Below are 26,522 nucleotides of genomic sequence, written 5' to 3'. Positions count from 1 at the left end.
ATATATAAGGTTCTACTGTTGACCAGGGTCCATATATAGGGCTCTACTGTTGACCAGGGTCCATATATAGGGCTCTACTGTTGATCAGGGTCCATATATAGGGCTCTACTGTTGACCAGGGTCCATATATAGGGCTCTACTGTTGACCAGGGTCCATATATAGGGCTCTACTGTTAACCAGGGTCCATATATAGGGCTCTATTGTTGACCAGGGTTCATACAGAATAGGGGGCCATTTCAGATGCTTCCTGGAGTTTTTTTACCATCTCATAATACTAGTGCTTCACTCCCAGCAGGTCACCATGGTAACAGGCTGGTTCTGGAAATCCCCCTCTACTGCGCTGTTATTTCCTTCCTTTAACAATGAGAGCTGAGTCTGTACTGAGTCGTTCCTCTATATGCATAGTCACACTACTGTACTGAGTCGTTCCTCTATATGCATAGTCACACTACTGTACTGAGTCGTTCCTCTATATGCATAGTCACACTACTGTACTGAGTCGTTCCTCTATATGCATAGTCACACTACTGTACTGAGTCGTTCCTCTATATGCATAGTCACACTACTGTACTGAGTCGGTCCTCTATATGCATAGTCACACTACTGTACTGAGTCGGTCCTCTATATGCATAGTCATTTACATACTGTACTGAGTCAAAGTCGGGGTAAATCATATTTTTTCTCCCACCATTGATCTCAATGGGAGACTGAACTTTCATGGAAGTTAGGATTCACTCCTTCATTCTTTATAAAATGTTTAGTAGGCAAAAACGGTTCTCAGGTTTTATAAATGTGATTTCAGGTCCTTGAATATAATTTCTAGTAATGGGAGAGATACTACTATAATTGTTTTAATAAGCATGTTTTCCATTCCCTCTCCATTTTCGAACTGTTAACATTTTAATTTAATTTCAAATCCATTCCATTCATTGTTTTGCAGAATCGCCGTCACCTGATGCTCCCCAAAAGACCCAGGTATCTGCTGCTTTCTGCTCTGTTAACCCCCCACTTACTACATCACTGGCTACGTTTCCATGCACACTAACAATCTGATATTAAACTGATTTATGGCAGTAGGACGAGTACGACGTTAGTCATGTAAACTCCTTTTCTCTGCTTATCTTAAATCGTAAGGTCAACATCTAAGTAAGCATACGACGATGCTAAAAAAAACAGTTTCAATCTTTTATTTATTTAAACAGCAAGGGCACATTGAGATTTAAAATCTCTTTTTCAAGAGCGTCCTGGCCAAGCTTACAGACAAACAACATGAAAAACTACAAGTAATCTAGTAAAAACCATAGAATTCACAAGAGTATAACAAAATCAAAAACAGCAAATTAAAAACATTGACAGGTCAGGAAATCAGTCTCAAGATTATTCATCAGTGATTTAAAAACACCGATCGGGACAAGTTCTTCCAGTTTAAAAGTATTTTGTAAGGCGTTCCAAGACTATGGCCAGAGTACATAAAAGCCCTTTTACCAAATTCAGTTCGGACATTTGGAACAGTTAGCAGGATAAAGTCCAGCGAATGAAGAGAGTACCCACCACATTTCTGAACAATACAAATGCCCAAATAAAAAGGTAGTAAACCCAAAATGGCTTTGTAAATTAAAGTATACCAGTGACTGAGCCTACAAGTGACTAGAGAAGGCCAGCCAACCCTGGTATACAAAGTGCAGTGGTGCGTAAGGGTTTTGCAGTAGCTCAGTTGGTAGAGCATGGCGCTTGTAACGCCAGGGTAGTGGGTTCGATTCCCGGGACCACCCATACGTAGAATGTATGCACACATGACTGTAAGTCGCTTTGGATAAAAGCGTCTGCTAAATGGCATATATTATTATTATTATTTTATTATATTAAAATAAATCTCAAAGTGCCATGGTAAAGGGTGTCAATTGATCTCAGACAGTGAGCATTCATATAATGATGTAATGTTTAGGACATGTAAACAGCTTCATCAGAGTTCCAGTGGCGTGTTTGATCTGAGCATGTGCCAGCAGAGACTCCCCTTCACTAGTTCTAACCAACTCAAGTTGTAGAGTGGTCTGGTTGGTGGTAGAGTGGTCTGGTTGGTGGTAGAGTGGTCTGGTTGGTGGTAGAGTGGTCTGGTTGGTGGTAGAGTGGTCTGGTTGGTGGTAGAGTGGTCTGGTTGGTGGTAGAGTGGTCTGGTTGGTGGTAGAGTGGTCTGGTGGAGTGGTGGTAGAGTGGTCTGGTGGAGTGGTGGTAGAGTGGTCTGGTGGAGTGGTGGTAGAGTGGTCTGGTGGAGTGGTGGTAGAGTGGTCTGGTGGAGTGGTGGTAGAGTGGTGGTGGAGTGGTGGTAGAGTGGTCTGGTGGAGTGGTGGTAGAGTGGTGGTGGAGTGGTCTGGTGGAGTGGTGGTGGAGTGGTCTGGTGGAGTGGTGGTGGAGTGGTCTGGTGGAGTGGTGGTGGAGTGGTCTGGTGGAGTGGTGGTGGAGTGGTCTGGTGGAGTGGTGGTAGAGTGGTCTGGTGGAGTGGTGGTAGAGTGGTCTGGTGGAGTGGTGGTAGAGTGGTCTGGTGGAGTGGTGGTAGAGTGGTCTGGTGGAGTGGTGGTAGAGTGGTCTGGTGGAGTGGTGGTAGAGTGGTCTGGTGGAGTGGTGGTAGAGTGGTCTGGTGGAGTGGTGGTAGAGTGGTCTGGTGGAGTGGTGGTAGAGTGGTCTGGTGGAGTGGTGGTGGTAGAGTGGTCTGGTGGAGTGGTGGTAGAGTGGTCTGGTGGAGTGGTGGTAGAGTGGTCTGGTGGAGTGGTGGTAGAGTGGTCTGGTGGAGTGGTGGTAGAGTGGTCTGGTGGAGTGGTGGTAGAGTGGTCTGGTGGAGTGGTGGTAGAGTGGTCTGGTGGAGTGGTGGTAGAGTGGTCTGGTGGAGTGGTGGTAGAGTGGTCTGGTGGAGTGGTGGTAGAGTGGTCTGGTGGAGTGGTGGTAGAGTGGTCTGGTGGAGTGGTGGTAGAGTGGTCTGGTGGAGTGGTGGTAGAGTGGTCTGGTGGAGTGGTGGTAGAGTGGTCTGGTGGAGTGGTGGTAGAGTGGTCTGGTGGAGTGGTGGTAGAGTGGTCTGGTGGAGTGGTGGTAGAGTGGTCTGGTGGAGTGGTGGTAGAGTGGTCTGGTGGAGTGGTGGTAGAGTGGTCTGGTGGAGTGGTGGTAGAGTGGTCTGGTGGAGTGGTGGTAGAGTGGTCTGGTGGAGTGGTGGTAGAGTGGTCTGGTGGAGTGGTGGTAGAGTGGTCTGGTGGAGTGGTGGTAGAGTGGTCTGGTGGAGTGGTGGTAGAGTGGTCTGGTGGAGTGGTGGTAGAGTGGTCTGGTGGAGTGGTGGTAGAGTGGTCTGGTGGAGTGGTGGTAGAGTGGTCTGGTGGAGTGGTGGTAGAGTGGTCTGGTGGAGTGGTGGTAGAGTGGTCTGGTGGAGTGGTGGTAGAGTGGTCTGGTGGAGTGGTGGTAGAGTGGTCTGGTGGAGTGGTGGTAGAGTGGTCTGGTGGAGTGGTGGTAGAGTGGTCTGGTGGAGTGGTGGTAGAGTGGTCTGGTGGAGTGGTGGTAGAGTGGTCTGGTGGAGTGGTGGTAGAGTGGTCTGGTGGAGTGGTGGTAGAGTGGTCTGGTGGAGTGGTGGTAGAGTGGTCTGGTGGAGTGGTGGTAGAGTGGTCTGGTGGAGTGGTGGTAGAGTGGTCTGGTGGAGTGGTGGTAGAGTGGTCTGGTGGAGTGGTGGTAGAGTGGTCTGGTGGAGTGGTGGTAGAGTGGTCTGGTGGAGTGGTGGTGGAGTGGTGGTAGAGTGGTCTGGTGGAGTGGTGGTAGAGTGGTCTGGTGGAGTGGTGGTAGAGTGGTCTGGTGGAGTGGTGGTAGAGTGGTCTGGTGGAGTGGTGGTAGAGTGGTCTGGTGGAGTGGTGGTAGAGTGGTCTGGTGGAGTGGTGGTAGAGTGGTCTGGTGGAGTGGTGGTAGAGTGGTCTGGTGGAGTGGTGGTAGAGTGGTCTGGTGGAGTGGTGGTAGAGTGGTCTGGTGGAGTGGTGGTAGAGTGGTCTGGTGGAGTGGTGGTAGAGTGGTCTGGTGGAGTGGTGGTAGAGTGGTGTGGTGGTAGAGTGGTGGTAGAGTGGTGTGGTGGTAGAGTGGTGTGGTGGTAGAGTGGTGTGGTAGAGTGGTGGTAGAGTGGTGGTAGAGTGGTCTGGTGGAGTGGTGGTAGAGTGGTCTGGTAGAGTGGTCTGGTAGAGTGGTCTGGTAGAGTGGTGTGGTAGAGTGGTGGTAGAGTGGTGTGGTGGTAGAGTGGTGTGGTGGTAGAGTGGTGGTAGAGTGGTGTGGTGGTAGAGTGGTGGTAGAGTGGTGTGGTGGTAGAGTGGTGGTAGAGTGGTGTGGTGGTAGAGTGGTGGTAGAGTGGTGGTAGAGTGGTGTGGTGGTAGAGTGGTGTGGTAGAGTGGTGGTAGAGTGGTGGTAGAGTGGTGGTGGAGTGGTGGTAGAGTGGTCTGGTAGAGTGGTCTGGTAGAGTGGTGTGGTAGAGTGGTGGTAGAGTGGTGGTAGAGTGGTGTGGTGGTAGAGTGGTGTGGTGGTAGAGTGGTGGTAGAGTGGTGTGGTGGTAGAGTGGTGGTAGAGTGGTGTGGTGGTAGAGTGGTGGTAGAGTGGTGTGGTGGTAGAGTGGTGGTAGAGTGGTGGTAGAGTGGTGTGGTGGTAGAGTGGTGTGGTAGAGTGGTGGTAGAGTGGTGGTAGAGTGGTCTGGTGGAGTGGTGGTAGAGTGGTCTGGTAGAGTGGTCTGGTAGAGTGGTGTGGTAGAGTGGTGGTAGAGTGGTGGTAGAGTGGTGTGGTGGTAGAGTGGTGTGGTGGTAGAGTGGTGGTAGAGTGGTGTGGTGGTAGAGTGGTGGTAGAGTGGTGTGGTGGTAGAGTGGTGGTAGAGTGGTGTGGTGGTAGAGTGGTGGTAGAGTGGTGGTAGAGTGGTGTGGTGGTAGAGTGGTGTGGTAGAGTGGTGGTAGAGTGGTGGTAGAGTGGTCTGGTGGAGTGGTGGTAGAGTGGTCTGGTAGAGTGGTCTGGTAGAGTGGTGTGGTAGAGTGGTGGTAGAGTGGTGGTAGAGTGGTGTGGTGGTAGAGTGGTGTGGTGGTAGAGTGGTGGTAGAGTGGTGTGGTGGTAGAGTGGTGGTAGAGTGGTGTGGTGGTAGAGTGGTGGTAGAGTGGTGTGGTGGTAGAGTGGTGGTAGAGTGGTCTGGTGGAGTGGTGGTGGAGTGGTCTGGTGGAGTGGTGGTAGAGTGGTCTGGTGGAGTGGTGGTAGAGTGGTCTGGTGGAGTGGTGGTGGAGTGGTCTGGTGGAGTGGTGGTAGAGTGGTCTGGTGGAGTGGTGGTAGAGTGGTCTGGTGGAGTGGTGGTAGAGTGGTCTGGTGGAGTGGTGTGGTAGAGTGGTGTGGTAGAGTGGTGGTAGAGTGGTGTGGTGGTAGAGTGGTGGTAGAGTGGTGTGGTGGTAGAGTGGTGTGGTAGAGTGGTGGTAGAGTGGTGGTAGAGTGGTGGTAGAGTGGTCTGGTGGAGTGGTGGTAGAGTGGTCTGGTAGAGTGGTCTGGTAGAGTGGTGTGGTAGAGTGGTGGTAGAGTGGTGTGGTGGTAGAGTGGTGTGGTGGTAGAGTGGTGGTAGAGTGGTGTGGTGGTAGAGTGGTGGTAGAGTGGTGTGGTGGTAGAGTGGTGGTAGAGTGGTGTGGTGGTAGAGTGGTGGTAGAGTGGTCTGGTGGAGTGGTGGTAGAGTGGTCTGGTGGAGTGGTGGTAGAGTGGTCTGGTGGAGTGGTCTGGTGGAGTGGTGGTAGAGTGGTCTGGTGGAGTGGTGGTAGAGTGGTCTGGTGGAGTGGTGGTAGAGTGGTCTGGTGGAGTGGTGGTAGAGTGGTCTGGTGGAGTGGTGGTAGAGTGGTCTGGTGGAGTGGTGGTAGAGTGGTCTGGTAGAGTGGTCTGGTGGAGTGGTGGTAGAGTGGTCTGGTGGAGTGGTGGTAGAGTGGTCTGGTGGAGTGGTGGTAGAGTGGTCTGGTGGAGTGGTGGTAGAGTGGTCTGGTGGAGTGGTGGTAGAGTGGTCTGGTGGAGTGGTGGTAGAGTGGTCTGGTGGAGTGGTGGTAGAGTGGTCTGGTGGAGTGGTGGTAGAGTGGTCTGGTGGAGTGGTGGTAGAGTGGTCTGGTGGAGTGGTGGTAGAGTGGAGTGGTGGTAGAGTGGTCTGGTGGAGTGGTGGTAGAGTGGTCTGGTGGAGTGGTGGTAGAGTGGTCTGGTGGAGTGGTGGTAGAGTGGTCTGGTGGAGTGGTGGTAGAGTGGTCTGGTGGAGTGGTGGTAGAGTGGTCTGGTGGAGTGGTGGTAGAGTGGTGTGGTAGAGTGGTCTGGTAGAGTGGTGTGGTAGAGTGGTGGTAGAGTGGTGTGGTGGTAGAGTGGTGGTAGAGTGGTGTGGTGGTAGAGTGGTGGTAGAGTGGTGTGGTGGTAGAGTGGTGTGGTAGAGTGGTGGTAGAGTGGTGGTAGAGTGGTGGTAGAGTGGTCTGGTGGAGTGGTGGTAGAGTGGTCTGGTAGAGTGGTGTGGTAGAGTGGTGGTAGAGTGGTGTGGTGGTAGAGTGGTGGTAGAGTGGTGTGGTGGTAGAGTGGTGGTAGAGTGGTGTGGTGGTAGAGTGGTGGTAGAGTGGTGTGGTGGTAGAGTGGTGGTAGAGTGGTGTGGTGGAGTGGTGGTAGAGTGGTCTGGTGGAGTGGTGGTAGAGTGGTCTGGTGGAGTGGTGGTAGAGTGGTCTGGTGGAGTGGTCTGGTGGAGTGGTGGTAGAGTGGTCTGGTGGAGTGGTGGTAGAGTGGTCTGGTGGAGTGGTGGTAGAGTGGTCTGGTGGAGTGGTGGTAGAGTGGTCTGGTGGAGTGGTGGTAGAGTGGTCTGGTGGAGTGGTGGTAGAGTGGTCTGGTGGAGTGGTGGTAGAGTGGTCTGGTGGAGTGGTGGTAGAGTGGTCTGGTAGAGTGGTGGTAGAGTGGTCTGGTAGAGTGGTCTGGTGGTAGAGTGGTCTGGTGGAGTGGTGGTAGAGTGGTCTGGTGGAGTGGTGGTAGAGTGGTCTGGTGGAGTGGTGGTAGAGTGGTCTGGTGGAGTGGTGGTAGAGTGGTCTGGTGGAGTGGTGGTAGAGTGGTCTGGTGGAGTGGTGGTAGAGTGGTCTGGTGGAGTGGTGGTAGAGTGGTCTGGTGGAGTGGTGGTAGAGTGGTCTGGTGGAGTGGTGGTAGAGTGGTCTGGTGGAGTGGTGGTAGAGTGGTGGTAGAGTGGTCTGGTGGAGTGGTGGTAGAGTGGAGTGGTGGTAGAGTGGTCTGGTGGAGTGGTGGTAGAGTGGTCTGGTGGAGTGGTGGTAGAGTGGTCTGGTGGAGTGGTGGTAGAGTGGTCTGGTGGAGTGGTGGTAGAGTGGTCTGGTGGAGTGGTGGTAGAGTGGTCTGGTGGAGTGGTGGTAGAGTGGTCTGGTGGAGTGGTGGTAGAGTGGTCTGGTGGAGTGGTGGTAGAGTGGTCTGGTGGAGTGGTGGTAGAGTGGTCTGGTGGAGTGGTCTGGTGGAGTGGTCTGGTAGAGTGGTCTGGTGGAGTGGTCTGGTGGAGTGGTCTGGTGGAGTGGTCTGGTGGAGTGGTCTGGTGGAGTGGTCTGGTGGAGTGGTCTGGTGGAGTGGTCTGGTGGAGTGGTCTGGTGGAGTGGTGGTAGAGTGGTCTGGTGGAGTGGTCTGGTGGAGTGGTCTGGTGGAGTGGTCTGGTGGAGTGGTCTGGTGGAGTGGTCTGGTGGAGTGGTGGTAGAGTGGTCTGGTGGAGTGGTCTGGTGGAGTGGTCTGGTGGAGTGGTGGTAGAGTGGTCTGGTGGAGTGGTGGTAGAGTGGTCTGGTGGAGTGGTGGTGGAGTGGTGGTAGAGTGGTCTGGTGGAGTGGTGGTAGAGTGGTCTGGTGGAGTGGTGGTAGAGTGGTCTGGTAGAGTGGTCTGGTGGAGTGGTCTGGTGGAGTGGTCTGGTGGAGTGGTCTGGTGGAGTGGTGGAGTGGTCTGGTGGTGGAGTGGAGTGGTCTGGTAGAGTGGTCTGGTGGTGGAGTGGTCTGGTGGAGTGGTGGTAGAGTGGTCTGGTGGAGTGGTGGTAGAGTGGTCTGGTGGAGTGGTGGTAGAGTGGTCTGGTGGAGTGGTGGAGTGGTCTGGTGGAGTGGTCTGGTTGGTGTTTGATCTGCTTCACAAAAATAACATGTTTGAACGTTTATTTTGATTTGCCGATTTTTCTGCATTTATCATGTAGCCTGATTTCAGATGTCGTGTAACAAGATTATTAGGGAACCGTTCTTCTTGCAACGCATGTAAACGTTTAAATCAAACTATATCAATCTGACTTCACAATAATCATATTGTTGTGTGCATGTAACAATACTCACAAACAATCCAGTATCACACTAGTTCTAACCACACAACTCAAGTTGAAATGTCAACTAACTCTACCTATGATTATTGAACTAATAACCCTTAGAGTTAATAACACTGTGATAACTGCTGTTAATAATCGACCATATTAACAGCATGACTACCTTCTTCCTGTACATGCATCTTTATGTGCATTTTATATCATCATGGTGTGGCTGGTGACACTTCTGCTTCTTGAAAGTCCAATATCTTGAAAACTTGACTGCTGACATGTAAAACATTTTTTGGGACTGTATCAACACTGGTCTAATGAAAACAATGGATTTTTCCCTTCTGTAGGATTATTCATAGAACAGCTAGGCTGGTCCCAGATCGTGTTTGGCATGACCATGGGAGTTGGCTTTACAGCCCAAACAGATCTGGGATCAGGGTATAGAACAGCTAGGCTGGTCCCAGATCGTGTTTGGCATGACCATGGGAGTTGGCTTTACAGCCCAAACAGATCTGGGATCAGGGTATAGAACAGCTAGGCTGGTCCCAGATCGTGTTTGGCATGACCATGGGAGTTGGCTTTACAGCCCAAACAGATCTGGGATCAGGGTGTAGAACAGCACCATGTGATACAGTGCAGCTAAAACTCAGACGTTTGTTGTAAGGAAGGAAGTGGTGGACCATTTAGGGACCTGTATTCTGTCCTCTGGGTTAGTGACCGGATGTAGTAGTTAAACGTGTCCATAACCAAGCTACCCCTCTCTCTCCTCTTCACATCTTTCTTTTGTCCGTTTCATTTCAAATGTCCATTTTGCCTTTTTATTTTTAACCAAGCCCCCCCCCCCCCACAAAAATCAAATCAAATCAAATTTATTTATATAGCCCTTCGTACATCAGCTGATATCTCAAAGTGCTGTACAGAAACCCAGCCTAAAACCCCAAACAGCAAACAATGCAGGTGTAAAAGCACGGTGGCTAGGAAAAACTCCCTAGAAAGGCCAAAACCTAGGAAGAAACCTAGAGAGGAACCGGGCTATGTGGGGTGGCCAGTCCTCTTCTGGCTGTGCCGGGTAGAGATTATAACAGAACATGACCAAGATGTTCAAATGTTCATAAATGACCAGCATGGTCAAATAATAATAAGGCAGAACAGTTGAAACTGGAGCAGCAGCACAGTCAGGTGGACTGGGGACAGCAAGGAGCCATCATGTCAGGTAGTCCTGGGGCACGGTCCTAGGGCTCAGGTCCTCCGAGAGAGAGAAAGAAAGAGAGAATTAGAGAGAGCATATGTGGGGTGGCCAGTCCTCTTCTGGCTGTGCCGGGTGGAGATTATAACAGAACGTGGCCAAGATGTTCAAATGTTCATAAATGACCAGCATGGTCAAATAATAATAAGGCAGAACAGTTGAAACTGGAGCAGCAGCACAGTCAGGTGGACTGGGGACAGCAAGGAGTCCTCATGTCAGGTAGTCCTGGGACATGGTCCTAGGGCCCAGGCCAGTTGAAACTGGAGCAGCAGCATGGCCAGGTGGACTGGGGACAGCAAGGAGTCATCATGTCAGGTAGTCCTGGGGCATGGTCCTAGGGCTCAGGTCCTCCGAGAGAGAGAAAGAAAGAGAGAAGGAGAGAATTAGAGAACGCACACTTAGATTCACACAGGACACCTGAATAGGACAGGAGAAGTACTCCAGATAAACAAACTGACCCTAGCCCCCCGACACATAAACTACTGCAGCATAAATACTGGAGGCTGAGACAGGAGGGGTCAGGAGACACTGTGGCCCCATCCGAGGACACCCCCGGACAGGGCCAAACAGGAAGGATATAACCATTTTAAATTCGCCTTTCACCCTTTCATCTCAAACCTCCATTTGTCCCCTACAGAAATGTGTTGGAAAAAACAACACTGACATATCACAAGCATCTCTAACTTTTTTTTTTATGAAGTAGATTTTAAACTTGATATTTATTTGGTAAAGTTTGGTTAAAAACACACACTAGTCTTTGACATTATCTCAACAGTTGTGACTGATTTAATCTTTTGACCTCTGTCAACATAACTGATTTCACTAACCGAATCATCTCATCCAGCCAGATAGTTGGTTATTTCCTGTTCTCTGCTGAGTGCTGACTTTGTTAGTGTTTACATGTGGGTCACATGGGGGTCACATGGGAACTTGACTTCTACCTGACCCTTTTCTTCCTGTATTAGCAAAAAAATAAATATTCAGACCTGGGTTCAAATACTTACACTAGGCTGGATTGTGCTTTGCCTTGCACAAATGAACCAATGGAAGTTACAATTTACTAACCCTGCCCAAATGGAACTGTAGGCAGGCTAAAGCAAACGCAAAGTATTTGAAACCCAGGTGTGTTGGTTTATTCATGTTGATCTTCTGTAGCAGCAGACTGTGTTGTCATGTAGCCTGTATACTGCAGCACTATTAGTATTCTCACCTTTCACTCAGAGGCTGAGGTCAACACTGTTCAGTCATTGGTTGCCTGCCAAATGAGTCCTGGTCAAAAGTAGTGCACTATTTCAGGAATAGGGTGCCATTTGGGACTCATAGTTTTCTGATTTTAATAGATGAACACTGTTTTAGTCTTTCAGCGAAATATGAGTTGCTTGGAGGGGCCTGGTGGAGGGGCCTGGTGGAGGGGCTTGGTGGAGGGACCTGGTGGAGGGGCCTGGTTGGTGTGGTGGAGGGGCTTGGTGGAGGGGCCTGGTTGGTGTGGTGGAGGGGCCTGGTTGGTCTGGTGGAGTGGTGTGGTGTGGTGGAGGGGCCTGGTGGAGGGGCCTGGTGGAGTGGTGTGGTGGAGGGAACTGGTGGAGTGGTGTGGTGGAGGGGCCTGGTTGGTCTGGTGGAGTGGTGTGGTGGAGGGGCCTGGTGGAATGGTGTGGTGGAGGGGCCTGGTGGAATGGTGTGGTGGAGGGGCCTGGTGGAATGGTGTGGTGGAGGGGCCTGGTGGAATGGTGTGGTGGAGGGGCCTGGTGGAATGGTGTGGTGGAGGGGCCTGGTGGAATGGTGTGGTGGAGGGGCCTGGTGGAATGGTGTGGTGGAGGGGCCTGGTGGAGTGGTGTGGTGGAGGGGCCTGGTGGAGTGGTGTGGTGGAGGGGCCTGGTGGAGTGGTGTGGTGGAGGGGCCTGGTGGAATGGTGTGGTGGAGGGAACTGATAGAGTGGTCTGGTTGGCGGAGTGGTCTGGTTGGCGGAGTGGTGGAGTGGTCTGGTTGGCGGAGTGGTGGAGTGGTCTGGTTGGCGGTGTGGTCTGGTTGGCGGTGTGGTCTGGTTGGCGGTGTGGTCTGGTTGGTGGAGTGGTCTGGTTGGTGGAGTGGTCTGGTTGGCGGTGTGGTGGAGTGGTCTGGTTGGTGGAGTGGTCTGGTTGGCGGTGTGGTCTGGTTGGCGGTGTGGTGGAGTGGTCTGGTTGGCGGTGTGGTGGAGTGGTCTCGGTGGTGGAGTGGTCTGGGTGGTGGAGTGGTCTGGGTGGTGGAGTGGTCTGGGTGGTGGAGTGGTCTGGTTGGCGGTGTGGTGGAGTGGTCTGGTTGGCGGTGTGGTGGAGTGGTCTGGTTGGCGGTGTGGTGGAGTGGTCTGGTTGGCGGTGTGGTGTGGTTGGCGGTGTGGTGTGGTTGGTGGAGTGGTCTGGTTGGCGGTGTGGTGGAGTGGTCTGGTTGGCGGTGTGGTGGAGTGGTCTGGTTGGTGGAGTGGTCTGGTTGGCGGTGTGGTGGAGTGGTCTGGTTGGCGTTGTGGTGGAGTGGTCTGGTTGGTGGAGTGGTCTGGTTGGCGGTGTGGTGGAGTGGTCTGGTTGGCGGTGTGGTGGAGTGGTCTGGTTGGTGGAGTGATCTGGTGGAGTGGTCTGGTTGGTGGAGTGGTCTGGTTGGCGGTGTGGTGGAGTGGTCTGGTTGGCGGTGTGGTGGAGTGGTCTGGTTGGCGGTGTGGTGAAGGGGCCTGGTGGAGTGGTCTGGTTGGTGGAGTGCAGTTATCTGGTCTGTTGCAGTTCTGTGTCTAGTCACTGTGGCAGTTTAGACTGGACGTGGGACTTTGTCTGCTCTCCTTCTCCTTTCTCCAGGGAAATGTTCAACTTTGATTTACTTTGTCTTTCTGTCCTCCCGCTAACGTCTCTCTGTCCTCCCGCTAACGTCTTTCTGTCCTCCCGCTAACGTCTCTCTGTCCTCCCGCTAACGTCTCTCTGTCCTCCCGCTAACGTCTTTCTGTCCTCCCGCTAACGTCTCTCTGTCCTCCCGCTAACGTCTCTCTGTCCTCCCGCTAACGTCTCTCTGTCCTCCCGCTAACGTCTCTCTGTCCTCCCGCTAACGTCTCTCTGTCCTCCCGCTAACGTCTTTCTGTCCTCCCGCTAACGTCTTTCTGTCCTCCCGCTAACGTCTCTCTGTCCTCCCGCTAACGTCTTTCTGTCCTCCCGCTAACGTCTTTCTGTCCTCCCGCTAACGTCTTTCTGTCCTCCCGCTAACGTCTCTCTGTCCTCCCGCTAACGTCTTTCTGTCCTCCCGCTAACGTCTTTCTGTCCTCCCGCTAACGTCTTTCTGTCCTCCCGCTAACGTCTCTCTGTCCTCCCGCTAACGTCTTTCTGTCCTCCCGCTAACGTCTCTCTGTCCTCCCGCTAACGTCTCTCTGTCCTCCCGCTAACGTCTCTCTGTCCTCCCGTTAATGTCTTTCTGTCCTCCCGCTAACGTCTTTCTGTCCTCCCGCTAACGTCTCTCTGTCCTCCCGCTAACGTCTCTCTGTCCTCCCGCTAACGTCTCTCTGTCCTCCCGTTAATGTCTTTCTGTCCTCCCGCTAACGTCTTTCTGTCCTCCCGCTAACGTCTCTCTGTCCTCCCGCTAACGTCTTTCTGTCCTCCCGCTAACGTCTCTCTGTCCTCCCGCTAACGTCTCTCTGTCCTCCCGCTAACGTCTCTCTGTCCTCCCGCTAACGTCTCTCTGTCCTCCCACTAACGTCTCTCTGTCCTCTCGCTAACGTCTCTCTGTCCTCCCGTTAACGTCTTTCACTCTTTTCTTCTTCATATCTCTTGATTATTTTTGGTGAACTGCAATCAAACAACGTTATCCTCCTGTCATTTCAAGTTGACACATTAGGCTAATGTAAAGACATCCTAACGGCCATGTTGCCTGTGTTTCAGGTGTAGAGCCATGTGACACGGCCAGGACACCAGAAGGAACGCTGTGTTCAGAGGATAGCTCTGCCAGTGGGCTATATTCACTGGCCACTAACACTGGACCATGTTCACAACCCAACAACCTCTGTGACATTGGAACACAGACCACCACCTCACCACAACACCTGGAGGAATGTATCAGTCTGTCTCCGTCTCAGACCCCGAGCTGCAGAGCCACAGCTAGCCTCTCCTCTCAGAGACCGAGAGAGGACCCGAAGAGAGGATCATCATCATCCTCACACTTTAAGATACACAAGAGGAAAGAGGGGAAAGGCAAGAAGAAGAAGAAGAAGAGCTTCCCCAAACCTCTGTTTGTAGGGACGAGGGATCGCACGGTGTTGGAGGGTGGTGGGAGCACAGAGCAGGCTGGAGACTGGAACATTCTAAAGAACACTGTTAATCAGGAGGAGGAGGAAAGGAACGGCCGGCCAGTGTGGAGCAGTGACAATGCAGGCAGTGACTCTGACAGGAGGGATGGAAAGAGTGATGGAGAGAAAAGTGGAAAGGGGGATGGAGAGCGGAATGGAGGCAATAAGCTGGAGGAAGAGGAGGAGCCATCAGCCACACCCCTGCTGGAGGAGGAGGAGGAGTCTAACTCCTGGACGTGCCCTTTGACCTCAGACGAGCTGTCTTCGTCTCCTAGCAACAGGAATCAAGCATCCACACTATTGTCCGTGCCGTCCTACAAGACCCCATCCTCAGGTTCAGCCTGGTCCCAGGGCCTCAGGACGAAGAACCAGTCAGGGATGATCCTCAAGCTGAGGAAGGTGTTGTTTCCTGAGGGACTTAAAGGACAACAGACGCGATACCAGGCTGTCTCTGTCTCAGATCCTGAACTGCGCCGACACAGTCAGCCTCCTCTCTCAGACAGCCAGCCTCTCCTCTCAGAGACAGAGGATGGGGAGGCCAGGGGAAAGAGGGATAGGGAGGGGGACAGAGGAGAGGCCAGGGAAAGAACCAGGGATGGATGTCTTTCCAGGAGGATGTCCTCCAAGCTCCCCCAGCGAGGGCTGCATTTCGGCGGCTTCTCTTCTACCCTGCGCCACCTCACCACTTTCTCATCCTTCAGCCGACTGCCCTCCTCTCTGGCCTCCTCCCTGCGCCGCTCCGTCATGAAGATCAAGTACTGCCCCTTCTTGTCTGCCTGCCACAGCTCTGACCACCGCCGGCGCCGCTGGATCCTTCGCTCCGCCGTGCAGCGCGCCCGCTCCGTCATGAAGATCTATTACCCAGACCTGGTGGGGAGACGGATACAACACCTCTACGAGGAGGGGGACGGGACGGAGGTGTGGTACAGGGGTCTGGTGGTGCAGGTACATGAGCCACACCCTAACCCCCTGAAGACTGTGTTCCAGGTGAAATATGACTCTGAACCAGAGTGGCAGTACTACTTGGAGCTGCTCATAGACTATAATAAGGGTTGGCTAAAAATAGAGGACTGAGACAGGGCCGAGACAGGACTGAAGCCTAACTGGGCGTTTTTTCTTGTTTGGTTTTTGAAGAATGGCTGGCTTGAAAAAGAGGAGTGAATCCTGGTGAAACATTATTTTTCCTGTGTGTGTGTGTGTTTTGACTGTGTTGTTTTTCAACAGTTTGATATGTGTATCGGTGCTTTTCTCTGGGCTACTACTGTTCTTGCATTGCCTGGTGCCCCGGGTGGGTGGAGATTTCACTTTAGGACCAATGGAATGGTCTACAATATGCAACTTCCACCCCACCCTGTGCATCGGACGATGCAAAACAAACTCGTCCAATGATCCTCAAGTTGGTCTTTGCTAGTTTGTTGTGAAACTGTCAGCTGCTGGCTGCCTCCCAAAGGAATGCTGTTGGACAGGATGGAGATGATTTTTACTTAAGAAAGACCGATTGGTTAAACTGTGCTCCTTGCAACATGGAAACATAAATCTACCAACCATTATGTTAAATTGTTTGTATTTGTATTTATTCATCCTATCAGTTAACTGTAATTCTCTCCGGTTCACAAAATAATCTTGTTAGACAAGATTTAGGCAGTTTTAATGAATCTTTCCTCCGGAAAAATGTCCAAAGTCTTAATTTATGTTAAGCTAGTAAGGCCGTCACAGATGGCATCTCAAATGGCACCCTATTCCCTATATAGTGCACTATTTTAGACCCAAATGGCTCCCTATTACAAACAAAAAAATACATTTAAGTTTTAAAAGGCGTTGGTCTAAATCCAAAAAAGAAAGGAAGTTGACATGAGCACCACCACCCCTATCCCCCCTACCTACCACCATGCCTATCCCCCCTACCTACCACCATGCCTATCCCCCCTACCTACCACCATGCCTATCCCCCTACCTAACACCATGCCTATCCCCCTACCTACCACCATGCCTATCCCCCTACCTAACACCATGCCTATCCCCCCTACCTACCACCATGCCTATCCCCCTACCTATCACCATGCCTATCCCCCTACCTAACACCATGCCTATCCCCCTACCTAACACCATGCCTATCCCCCTACCTAACACCATGCCTATCCCCCTACCTATCACCATGCCTATCCCCCTACCTATCACCATGCCTATCCCCCTACCTAACACCATGCCTATCCCCCTACCTAACACCATGCCTATCCCCCTACCTAACACCATGCCTATCCCCCTACCTAACACCATGCCTATCCCCCTACCTACCACCATGCCTATCCCCCTACCTACCACCATGCCTATCCCCCTACCTAACACCATGCCTATCCCCCTACCTATCACCATGCCTATCCCCCTACCTAACACCATGCCTATCCCCCTACCTACCACCATGCCTATCCCCCTACCTATCACCATGCCTATCCCCCTACCTACCACCATGCCTAACACCATGCCTAACACCATGCCCACCACCATGCCTATCCCCCTACCTATCACCATGCCTAACACCATGCCTAACACCATGCCCACCACCATGCCTATCCCCCCCTACCTAACACCATGCCTATCCCCCTACCTAACACCATGCCTATCCCCCTACCTAACACCATGCCTATCCCCCTACCTAACACCATGCCTATCCCCCCTACCTACCACCATGCCTATCCCCCCTACCTACCACCATGCCTATCCCCCTACCTACCACCATGCCTATCCCCCCTACCTAACACCATGCCTATCCCCCTACCTACCACCATGCCTATCCCCCTACCTACCACCATGCCTATCCCCCTACCTACCACCATGCCTATCCCCCTACCTACCACCATGCCTATCCCCCTACCTACCACCATGCCTATCCCCCTACCTAACACCATGCCTATCCCCCTACCTAACACCATGCCTATCCCCCTACCTACCACCATGCCTATCCCCCTACCTAACACCATGCCTATCCCCCTACCTACCACCATGCCTATCCCCCCTACCTACCACCATGCCTATCCCCCCTACCTACCACCATGCCTATCCCCCTACCTACCACCATGCCTATCCCCCCTACCTAACACCATGCCTATCCCCCCTACCTAACACCATACCTATCCCCCTACCTAACACCATGCCTATCCCCCTACCTAACACCATGCCTATCCCCCTACCTAACACCATGCCTATCCCCCTACCTAACACCATGCCTATCCCCCTACCTAACACCATGCCTATCCCCCCTACCTACCACCATGCCTATCCCCCCTACCTACCACCATGCCTACCACCATGCCTACCACCATGCCTAACACCATGCCTATCCCCCTACCTATCCCCCTAGCTAACACCATGCCTATCCCCCTAGCTAACACCATGCCTATCCCCCTACCTAACACCATGCCTATCCCCCTACCTAACACCATGCCTATCCCCCTACCTAACACCATGCCTATCCCCCTACCTAACACCATGCCTATCCCCCCTACCTAACACCATGCCTATCCCCCTACCTAACACCATGCCTAACACCATGCCTATCCCCCCTACCTAACACCATGCCTATCCCCCTACCTAACACCATGCCTAACACCATGCCTATCCCCCCTACCTACCACCATGCCTATCCCCCTACCTAACACCATGCCTATCCCCCTACCTAACACCATGCCTAACACCATGCCTATCCCCCTACCTAACACCATGCCTATCCCCCTACCTAACACCATGCCTATCCCCCCTACCTAACACCATGCCTATCCCCCTACCTATCCCCCCTACCTACCACCATGCCTATCCCCCTACCTACCACCATGCCTATCCCCCTACCTAACACCATGCCTATCCCCCTACCTAACACCATGCCTATCCCCCTACCTAACACCATGCCTATCCCCCTACCTAACACCATGCCTATCCCCCTACCTAACACCATGCCTACCACCATGCCTATCCCCCCTACCTACCACCATGCCTATCCCCCTACCTACCACCATGCCTATCCCCCCCCTACCACCATGCCTATCCCCCCTACCTAACACCATGCCTATCCCCCCTACCTATCCCCCTAGCTAACACCATGCCTATCCCCCTACCTAACACCATGCCTATCCCCCTAGCTAACCCCGTACCTATCCCCCTAGCTAACACCATGCCTATCCCCCTACCTAACACCATGCCTATCCCCCTACCTAACACCATGCCTATCCCCCTACCTAACACCATGCCTATCCCCCCTACCTACCACCATGCCTATCCCCCTACCTACCACCATGCCTATCCCCCTACCTACCACCATGCCTATCCCCCTACCTACCACCATGCCTATCCCCCTACCTAACACCATGCCTATCCCCCTACCTAACACCATGCCTATCCCCCTAGCTAACCCCGTACCTATCCCCCTAGCTAACCCCGTACCTATCCCCCTAGCTAACACCGTACCTATCCCCCTAGCTAACACCATGCCTATCCCCCTAGCTAACACCATGCTTATCCCCCCTACCTAACACCATGCCTATCCCCCCTACCTACCACCATGCCTATCCCCCTACCTATCCCCCCCTTCCTACCACCATGCCTATCCCCCTACCTATCCCCCTACCTATCCCCCCTACCTACCACCATGCCTACCACCATGCCTATCCCCCTACCTATCCCCCCTACCTACCACCATGCCTATCCCCCTACCTATCCCCCCTACCTACCACCATGCCTATCCCCCTACCTAACACCATGCCTATCCCCCTACCTACCACCATGCCTATCCCCCTACCTAACACCATGCCTACCACCATGCCTATCCCCCTACCTATCCCCCCTACCTACCACCATGCCTATCCCCCCTACCTACCACCATGCCTACCACCATGCCTATCCCCCTACCTACCCCCCCTACCTACCACCATGCCTATCCCCCTACCTATCCCCCTACCTACCACCATGCCTATCCCCCTACCTACCACCATGCCTACCACCATGCCTATCCCCCTACCTATCCCCCCTACCTACCACCATGCCTATCCCCCCCTACCTACCACCATGCCTACCACCATGCCTATCCCCCTACCTATCCCCCCTACCTACCACCATGCCTATCCCCCTACCTATCCCCCCTACCTACCACCATGCCTATCCCCCCTACCTACCACCATGCCTATCCCCCTACCTAACACCATGCCTACCACCATGCCTATCCCCCTACCTATCCCCCTACCTACCACCATGCCTATCCCCCTACCTACCACCATGCCTACCACCATGCCTATCCCCCCTACCTATCCCCCCTACCTACCACCATGCCTATCCCCCTACCTATCCCCCCTACCTACCACCATGCCTATCCCCCCTACCTACCACCATGCCTACCACCATGCCTATCCCCCTACCTATCCCCCCTACCTACCACCATGCCTATCCCCCTGCCTATCCCCCCTACCTATCCCCCCTACCTACCACCATGCCTACCACCATGCCTATCCCCCTACCTATCCCCCTACCTACCACCATGCCTATCCCCCTACCTATCCCCCCCTACCTACCACCATGCCTATCCCCCTACCTAACACCATGCCTATCCCCCTACCTAACACCATGCCTATCCCCCTACCTACCACCATGCCTATCCCCCCTACCTACCACCATGCCTACCACCATGCCTATCCCCCTACCTACCCCCCCTACCTACCACCATGCCTATCCCCCTACCTACCACCATGCCTACCACCATGCCTATCCCCCTACCTATCCCCCTACCTACCACCATGCCTATCCCCCTACCTATCCCCCCCTACCTACCACCATGCCTATCCCCCTACCTACCACCATGCCTACCACCATGCCTATCCCCCTACCTATCCCCCTACCTAACACCATGCCTATCCCCCTACCTACCACCATGCCTACCACCATGCCTATCCCCCCTACCTAACACCATGCCTATCCCCCCTACCTAACCCTGCACCTATCCCCCTACCTAACACCATGCCTATCCCCGTACCTATCCCCCTACCTACCACCATGCCTATCCCCGTACCTATCCCCCTACCTAACACCATGCCTATCCCCGTACCTATCCCCTACCTAACACCATGCCTATCCCCCGTACCTATCCCCCCTACCTAACACCATGCCTATCCCCGTACCTAACACCATGCCTATCCCCGTACCTATCCCCCCTACCTAACACCATGCCTACCACCATGCCTATCCCCCTACCTAACACCATGCCTATCCCCCTACCTATCCCCGTACCTATCCCCCTACCTATCCCCGTACCTATCCCCCTACCTATCCCCGTACCTATCCCCCCTACCTAACACCATGCCTATCCCCCTACCTAACACCATGCCTATCCCCCTACCTAACACCATGCCTATCCCCCTACCTAACACCATGCCTATCCCCCTACCTAACACCATGCCTATCCCCCTACCTAACACCATGCCTATCCCCCTACCTAACACCATGCCTATCCCCCTACCTAACACCATGCCTATCCCCCTACCTAACACCATGCCTATCCCCCTACCTAACACCATGCCTATCCCCCTACCTAACACCATGCCTATCCCCCCTACCTAACACCATGCCTATCCCCGTACCTATCCACCATGCCTATCCCCGTACCTATCCACCATGCCTATCCCCCACCACCTATCCCCCCTACCTACCACCATGCCTATCCCCCTACCTAACACCATGCCTATCCCCCTACCTAACACCATGCCTATCCCCCCCCTACCTAACACCATGCCTATCCCCCCTACCTAACACCATGCCTATCCCCCCTACCTAACACCATGCCTATCCCCCTACCTAACACCATGCCTATCCCCCTACCTAACACCATGCCTATCCCCCCTACCTAACACCATGCCTATCCCCCTACCTAACACCATGCCTATCCCCGTACCTATCCCCCTAGCTAACACCATGCCTACCACCATGCCTATCCCCGTACCTATCCCCCTAGCTAACACCATGCCTACCACCATGCCTATCCCCGTACCTATCCCCCTACCTAACACCATGCCTATCCCCGTACCTATCCCCCTACCTAACACCATGCCTACCACCATGCCTATCCCCGTACCTATCCCCCTACCTAACACCATGCCTATCCCCGTACCTATCCCCGTACCTATCCCCCTACCTAACACCATGCCTACCACCATGCCTATCCCCCCTACCTACCACCATGCCTACCACCATGCCTATCCCCCCTACCTACCACCATGCCTATCCCCCCTACCTACCACCATGCCTATCCCCCCTACCTACCACCATGCCTATCCCCCCTACCTACCACCATGCCTATCCCCCTACCTACCACCATGCCTATCCCCCCTACCTACCACCATGCCTATCCCCCCTACCTAACACCATGCCTATCCCCCTACCTAACCCCGTACCTATCCCCCTAGCTAACACCATGCCTATCCCCCTACCTAACACCATGCCTATCCCCCTAGCTAACCCCGTACCTATCCCCCTAGCTAACACCATGCCTATCCCCCTACCTAACACCATGCCTATCCCCCTACCTAACACCATGCCTATCCCCCTACCTAACACCATGCCTATCCCCCTACCTAACACCATGCCTATCCCCCCTACCTACCACCATGCCTATCCCCCCTACCTAACACCATGCCTATCCCCCTACCTACCACCATGCCTATCCCCCTACCTACCACCATGCCTATCCCCCTACCTAACACCATGCCTATCCCCCTACCTACCACCATGCCTATCCCCCTACCTAACACCATGCCTATCCCCCTACCTACCACCATGCCTATCCCCCCTACCTACCACCATGCCTATCCCCCTACCTACCACCATGCCTATCCCCCCTACCTACCACCATGCCTATCCCCCCTACCTAACACCATGCCTATCCCCCTACCTAACCCCGTGCCTATCCCCCTACCTAACACCATGCCTATCCCCCTAGCTAACCCCGTACCTATCCCCCTAGCTAACACCATGCCTATCCCCCTACCTAACACCATGCCTATCCCCCCTACCTAACACCATGCCTATCCCCCCTACCTAACACCATGCCTATCCCCCTACCTAACACCATGCCTATCCCCCTACCTACCACCATGCCTATCCCCCTACCTAACACCATGCCTATCCCCCTACCTAACACCATGCCTATCCCCCTACCTAACACCATGCCTATCCCCCTACCTAACACCATGCCTATCCCCCTACCTAACACCATGCCTATCCCCCCTAGCTAACCCCGTACCTCCCCCTAGCTAACACCATGCCTATCCCCCCTAGCTAACACCATGCCTATCCCCCCCTACCTACCACCATGCCTATCCCCCTACCTATCCCCCCTACCTACCACCATGCCTATCCCCCTACCTATCCCCCCTACCTATCCCCCTACCTACCACCATGCCTACCACCATGCCTATCCCCCTACCTATCCCCCCCTACCTACCACCATGCCTATCCCCCTACCTATCCCCCTACCTACCACCATGCCTATCCCCCTACCTATCCCCCCTACCTACCACCATGCCTATCCCCCCTACCTAACACCATGCCTATCCCCCTACCTACCACCATGCCTATCCCCCTACCTACCACCATGCCTATCCCCCTACCTACCACCATGCCTATCCCCCCTACCTACCACCATGCCTATCCCCCTACCTATCCCCCTACCTACCACCATGCCTATCCCCCCTACCTACCACCATGCCTATCCCCCTACCTATCCCCCCTACCTACCACCATGCCTATCCCCCTACCTATCCCCCCTACCTACCACCATGCCTATCCCCCCTACCTACCACCATGCCTACCACCATGCCTATCCCCCTACCTATCCCCCCTACCTACCACCATGCCTATCCCCCTGCCTATCCCCCCTACCTATCCCCCCTACCTACCACCATGCCTACCACCATGCCTATCCCCCCCTACCTATCCCCCCTACCTACCACCATGCCTATCCCCCTACCTATCCCCCCTACCTACCACCATGCCTATCCCCCCTACCTAACACCATGCCTATCCCCCTACCTAACACCATGCCTATCCCCCCTACCTACCACCATGCCTATCCCCCTACCTACCACCATGCCTACCACCATGCCTATCCCCCTACCTACCCCCCTACCTACCACCATGCCTATCCCCCCCTACCTACCACCATGCCTACCACCATGCCTATCCCCCTACCTATCCCCCTACCTACCACCATGCCTATCCCCTACCTATCCCCCTACCTACCACCATGCCTATCCCCCTACCTACCACCATGCCTACCACCATGCCTATCCCCCTACCTATCCCCCCTACCTACCACCATGCCTATCCCCCTGCCTATCCCCCTACCTATCCCCCCTACCTACCACCATGCCTATCCCCCCTACCTACCACCATGCCTATCCCCCTACCTAACACCATGCCTATCCCCCCTACCTAACACCATGCCTATCCCCCTACCTACCACCATGCCTATCCCCCCTACCTACCACCATGCCTACCACCATGCCTATCCCCCCTACCTACCCCCCCTACCTACCACCATGCCTATCCCCCTACCTACCACCATGCCTACCACCATGCCTATCCCCCCTATCCCCCCTACCTACCACCATGCCTATCCCCCCTACCTATCCCCCCCTACCTACCACCATGCCTATCCCCCCTACCTACCACCATGCCTACCACCATGCCTATCCCCCTACCTATCCCCCCTACCTAACACCATGCCTATCCCCCTACCTACCACCATGCCTACCCCCCTACCTAACACCATGCCTATCCCCCTACCTAACCCTGCACCTATCCCCCCTACCTAACACCATGCCTATCCCCGTACCTATCCCCCCTACCTACCACCATGCCTATCCCCGTACCTATCCCCCTACCTAACACCATGCCTATCCCCGTACCTATCCCCCCTACCTAACACCATGCCTATCCCCGTACCTATCCCCCTACCTAACACCATGCCTATCCCCGTACCTATCCCCCTACCTAACACCATGCCTATCCCCCCTACCTAACACCATGCCTACCACCATGCCTATCCCCCTACCTAACACCATGCCTATCCCCCTACCTATCCCCGTACCTATCCCCCTACCTATCCCCGTCCTATCCCCCCTACCTATCCCATGCCTATCCCCCTACCTATCCCCGTACCTATCCCCCTACCTAACACCATGCCTATCCCCCCTACCTAACACCATGCCTATCCCCCCTACCTAACACCATGCCTATCCCCCCTACCTAACACCATGCCTATCCCCCTACCTAACACCATGCCTATCCCCCTACCTAACACCATGCCTATCCCCCTACCTAACACCATGCCTATCCCCTACCTAACACCATGCCTATCCCCCTACCTAACACCATGCCTATCCCCCTACCTAACACCATGCCTATCCCCCCTACCTATCCCCATGCCTATCCCCCCTACCTAACACCATGCCTATCCCCCTACCTAACACCATGCCTATCCCTAACACCATGCCTATACCTAACACCATGCCTATCCCCCTACCTCCCCCTATCCCCCTACCTAACACCATGCCTATCCCCCTACCTAACACCATGCCTATCCCCCTACCTAACACCATGCCTATCCCCCTACCTAACACCATGCCTATCCCCCTACCTAACACCATGCCTATCCCCCCTACCTAACACCATGCCTATCCCCCTACCTATCCACCATGCCTATCCCCCCTACCTATCCACCATGCCTATCCCCCCTATCCCCCCTACCTACCACCATGCCTATCCCCCCTACCTAACACCATGCCTATTCCCCCTACCTAACACCATGCCTATCCCCCTACCTAACACCATGCCTATCCCCCTACCTAACACCATGCCTATCCCCCCTACCTAACACCATGCCTATCCCCCTACCTAACACCATGCCTATCCCCCTACCTAACACCATGCCTATCCCCCGTACCTATCCCCCCTAGCTAACACCATGCCTACCACCATGCCTATCCCATGTACCTATCCCCCTACCTAACACCATGCCTATCCCCGTACCTATCCCCCTACCTAACACCATGCCTATCCCCGTACCTATCCCCCTACCTAACACCATGCCTACCACCATGCCTATCCCCGTACCTATCCCCCCTACCTAACACCATGCCTATCCCCGTACCTATCCCTGTACCTATCCCCCTACCTAACACCATGCCTACCACCATGCCTATCCCCCTACCTACCACCATGCCTACCACCATGCCTATCCCCCTACCTACCACCATGCCTATCCCCCTACCTACCACCATGCCTATCCCTCCTACCTACCACCATGCCTATCCCCCTACCTACCACCATGCCTATCCCCCCTACCTACCACCATGCCTATCCCCCCTACCTACCACCATGCCTATCCCCCTACCTAACACCATGCCTATCCCCCTACCTAACCCATGTACCTATCCCCCTACCTAACCCATGCCTATCTCCCCTAGCTAACACCATGCCTATCCCCCTACCTAACACCATGCCTATCCCCCTAGCTACCACCATGCCTATCCCCCTACCTACCACCATGCCTATCCCCCCTACCTAACACCATGCCTATCCCCCTACCTAACACCATGCCTATCCCCCTACCTAACACCATGCCTATCCCCCTACCTAACACTGCCTATCCCCTACAACCATGCCTATCCCCCTACCTAACACCATGCCTATCCCCCCTACCTAACACCATGCCTATCCCCCCTACCTAACACCATGCCTATCCCCCTACCTAACACCATGCCTATCCCCCTAGCTAACACCATGCCTATCCCCCTACCTAACACCATGCCTATCCCCCCTACCTAACACCATGCCTATCCCCCCTACCTAACACCATGCCTATCCCCCTACCTAACACCATGCCTATCCCCCTACCTAACACCATGCCTATCCCCCTACCTAACACCATGCCTATCCCCCTACCTAACACCATGCCTATCCCCCTACCTAACACCATGCCTATCCCCCTACCTAACACCATGCCTATCCCCCTACCTAACACCATGCCTATCCCCCTACCTAACACCATGCCTATCCCCCCTACCTAACACCATGCCTATCCCCCCTACCTAACACCATGCCTATCCCCTACTAACACCATGCCTATCCCCCTACCTAACACCATGCCTATCCCCCTACCTAACACCATGCCTATCCCCCTACCTAACACCATGCCTATCCCCCCTACCTAACACCATGCCTATCCCCCCTACCTAACACCATGCCTATCCCCCCTACCTAACACCATGCCTATCCCCCTACCTAACACCATGCCTATCCCCCTACCTAACACCATGCCTATCCCCCTACCTAACACCATGCCTATCCCCCTACCTAACACCATGCCTATCCCCCTACCTAACACCATGCCTATCCCCCCTACCTAACACCATGCCTATCCCCCTACCTAACACCATGCCTATCCCCCTACCTAACACCATGCCTATCCCCCTACCTAACACCATGCCTAACACCATCCTATCCCCGTACCTATCCCCCCTACCTAACACCATGCCTATCCCCGTACCTAACCTATCCCCGTACCTATCCCCCCTACCTAACACCATGCCTATCCCCCTACCTATCCCCCGTGCCTATCCCCCTACCTAACACCATG

The 26,522-nt window shown here is 54.0% G+C and overlaps 1 protein-coding gene across 1 annotated transcript in view; it reads left to right on the top strand.

Annotated features, from left to right (window-relative positions):
- Positions 1-15,625, top strand: part of lg01h15orf39 (linkage group 01 C15orf39 homolog) — a 45,800-nt gene extending 30,175 nt beyond the window's left edge. Inside the window, exon 5 of the mRNA XM_046353178.1 lies at positions 13,446-15,625. Coding sequence (XP_046209134.1) covers positions 13,446-14,923 — 1,478 coding nt within the window. The 3' untranslated portion in view covers positions 14,924-15,625. The remainder of the gene's footprint in view (positions 1-13,445) is intronic.
- Positions 15,626-26,522: the final 10,897 nt, after the last annotated feature.

The sequence above is a fragment of the Oncorhynchus gorbuscha genome, linkage group LG01, assembly GCF_021184085.1.
Source record: "Oncorhynchus gorbuscha isolate QuinsamMale2020 ecotype Even-year linkage group LG01, OgorEven_v1.0, whole genome shotgun sequence".
In the NCBI taxonomy this organism is placed as follows: Eukaryota; Metazoa; Chordata; class Actinopteri; order Salmoniformes; family Salmonidae; genus Oncorhynchus; species Oncorhynchus gorbuscha.
Note: the sequence above shows the minus strand (reverse complement) of the source record. Positions and strands in the feature narration are given on the sequence as shown.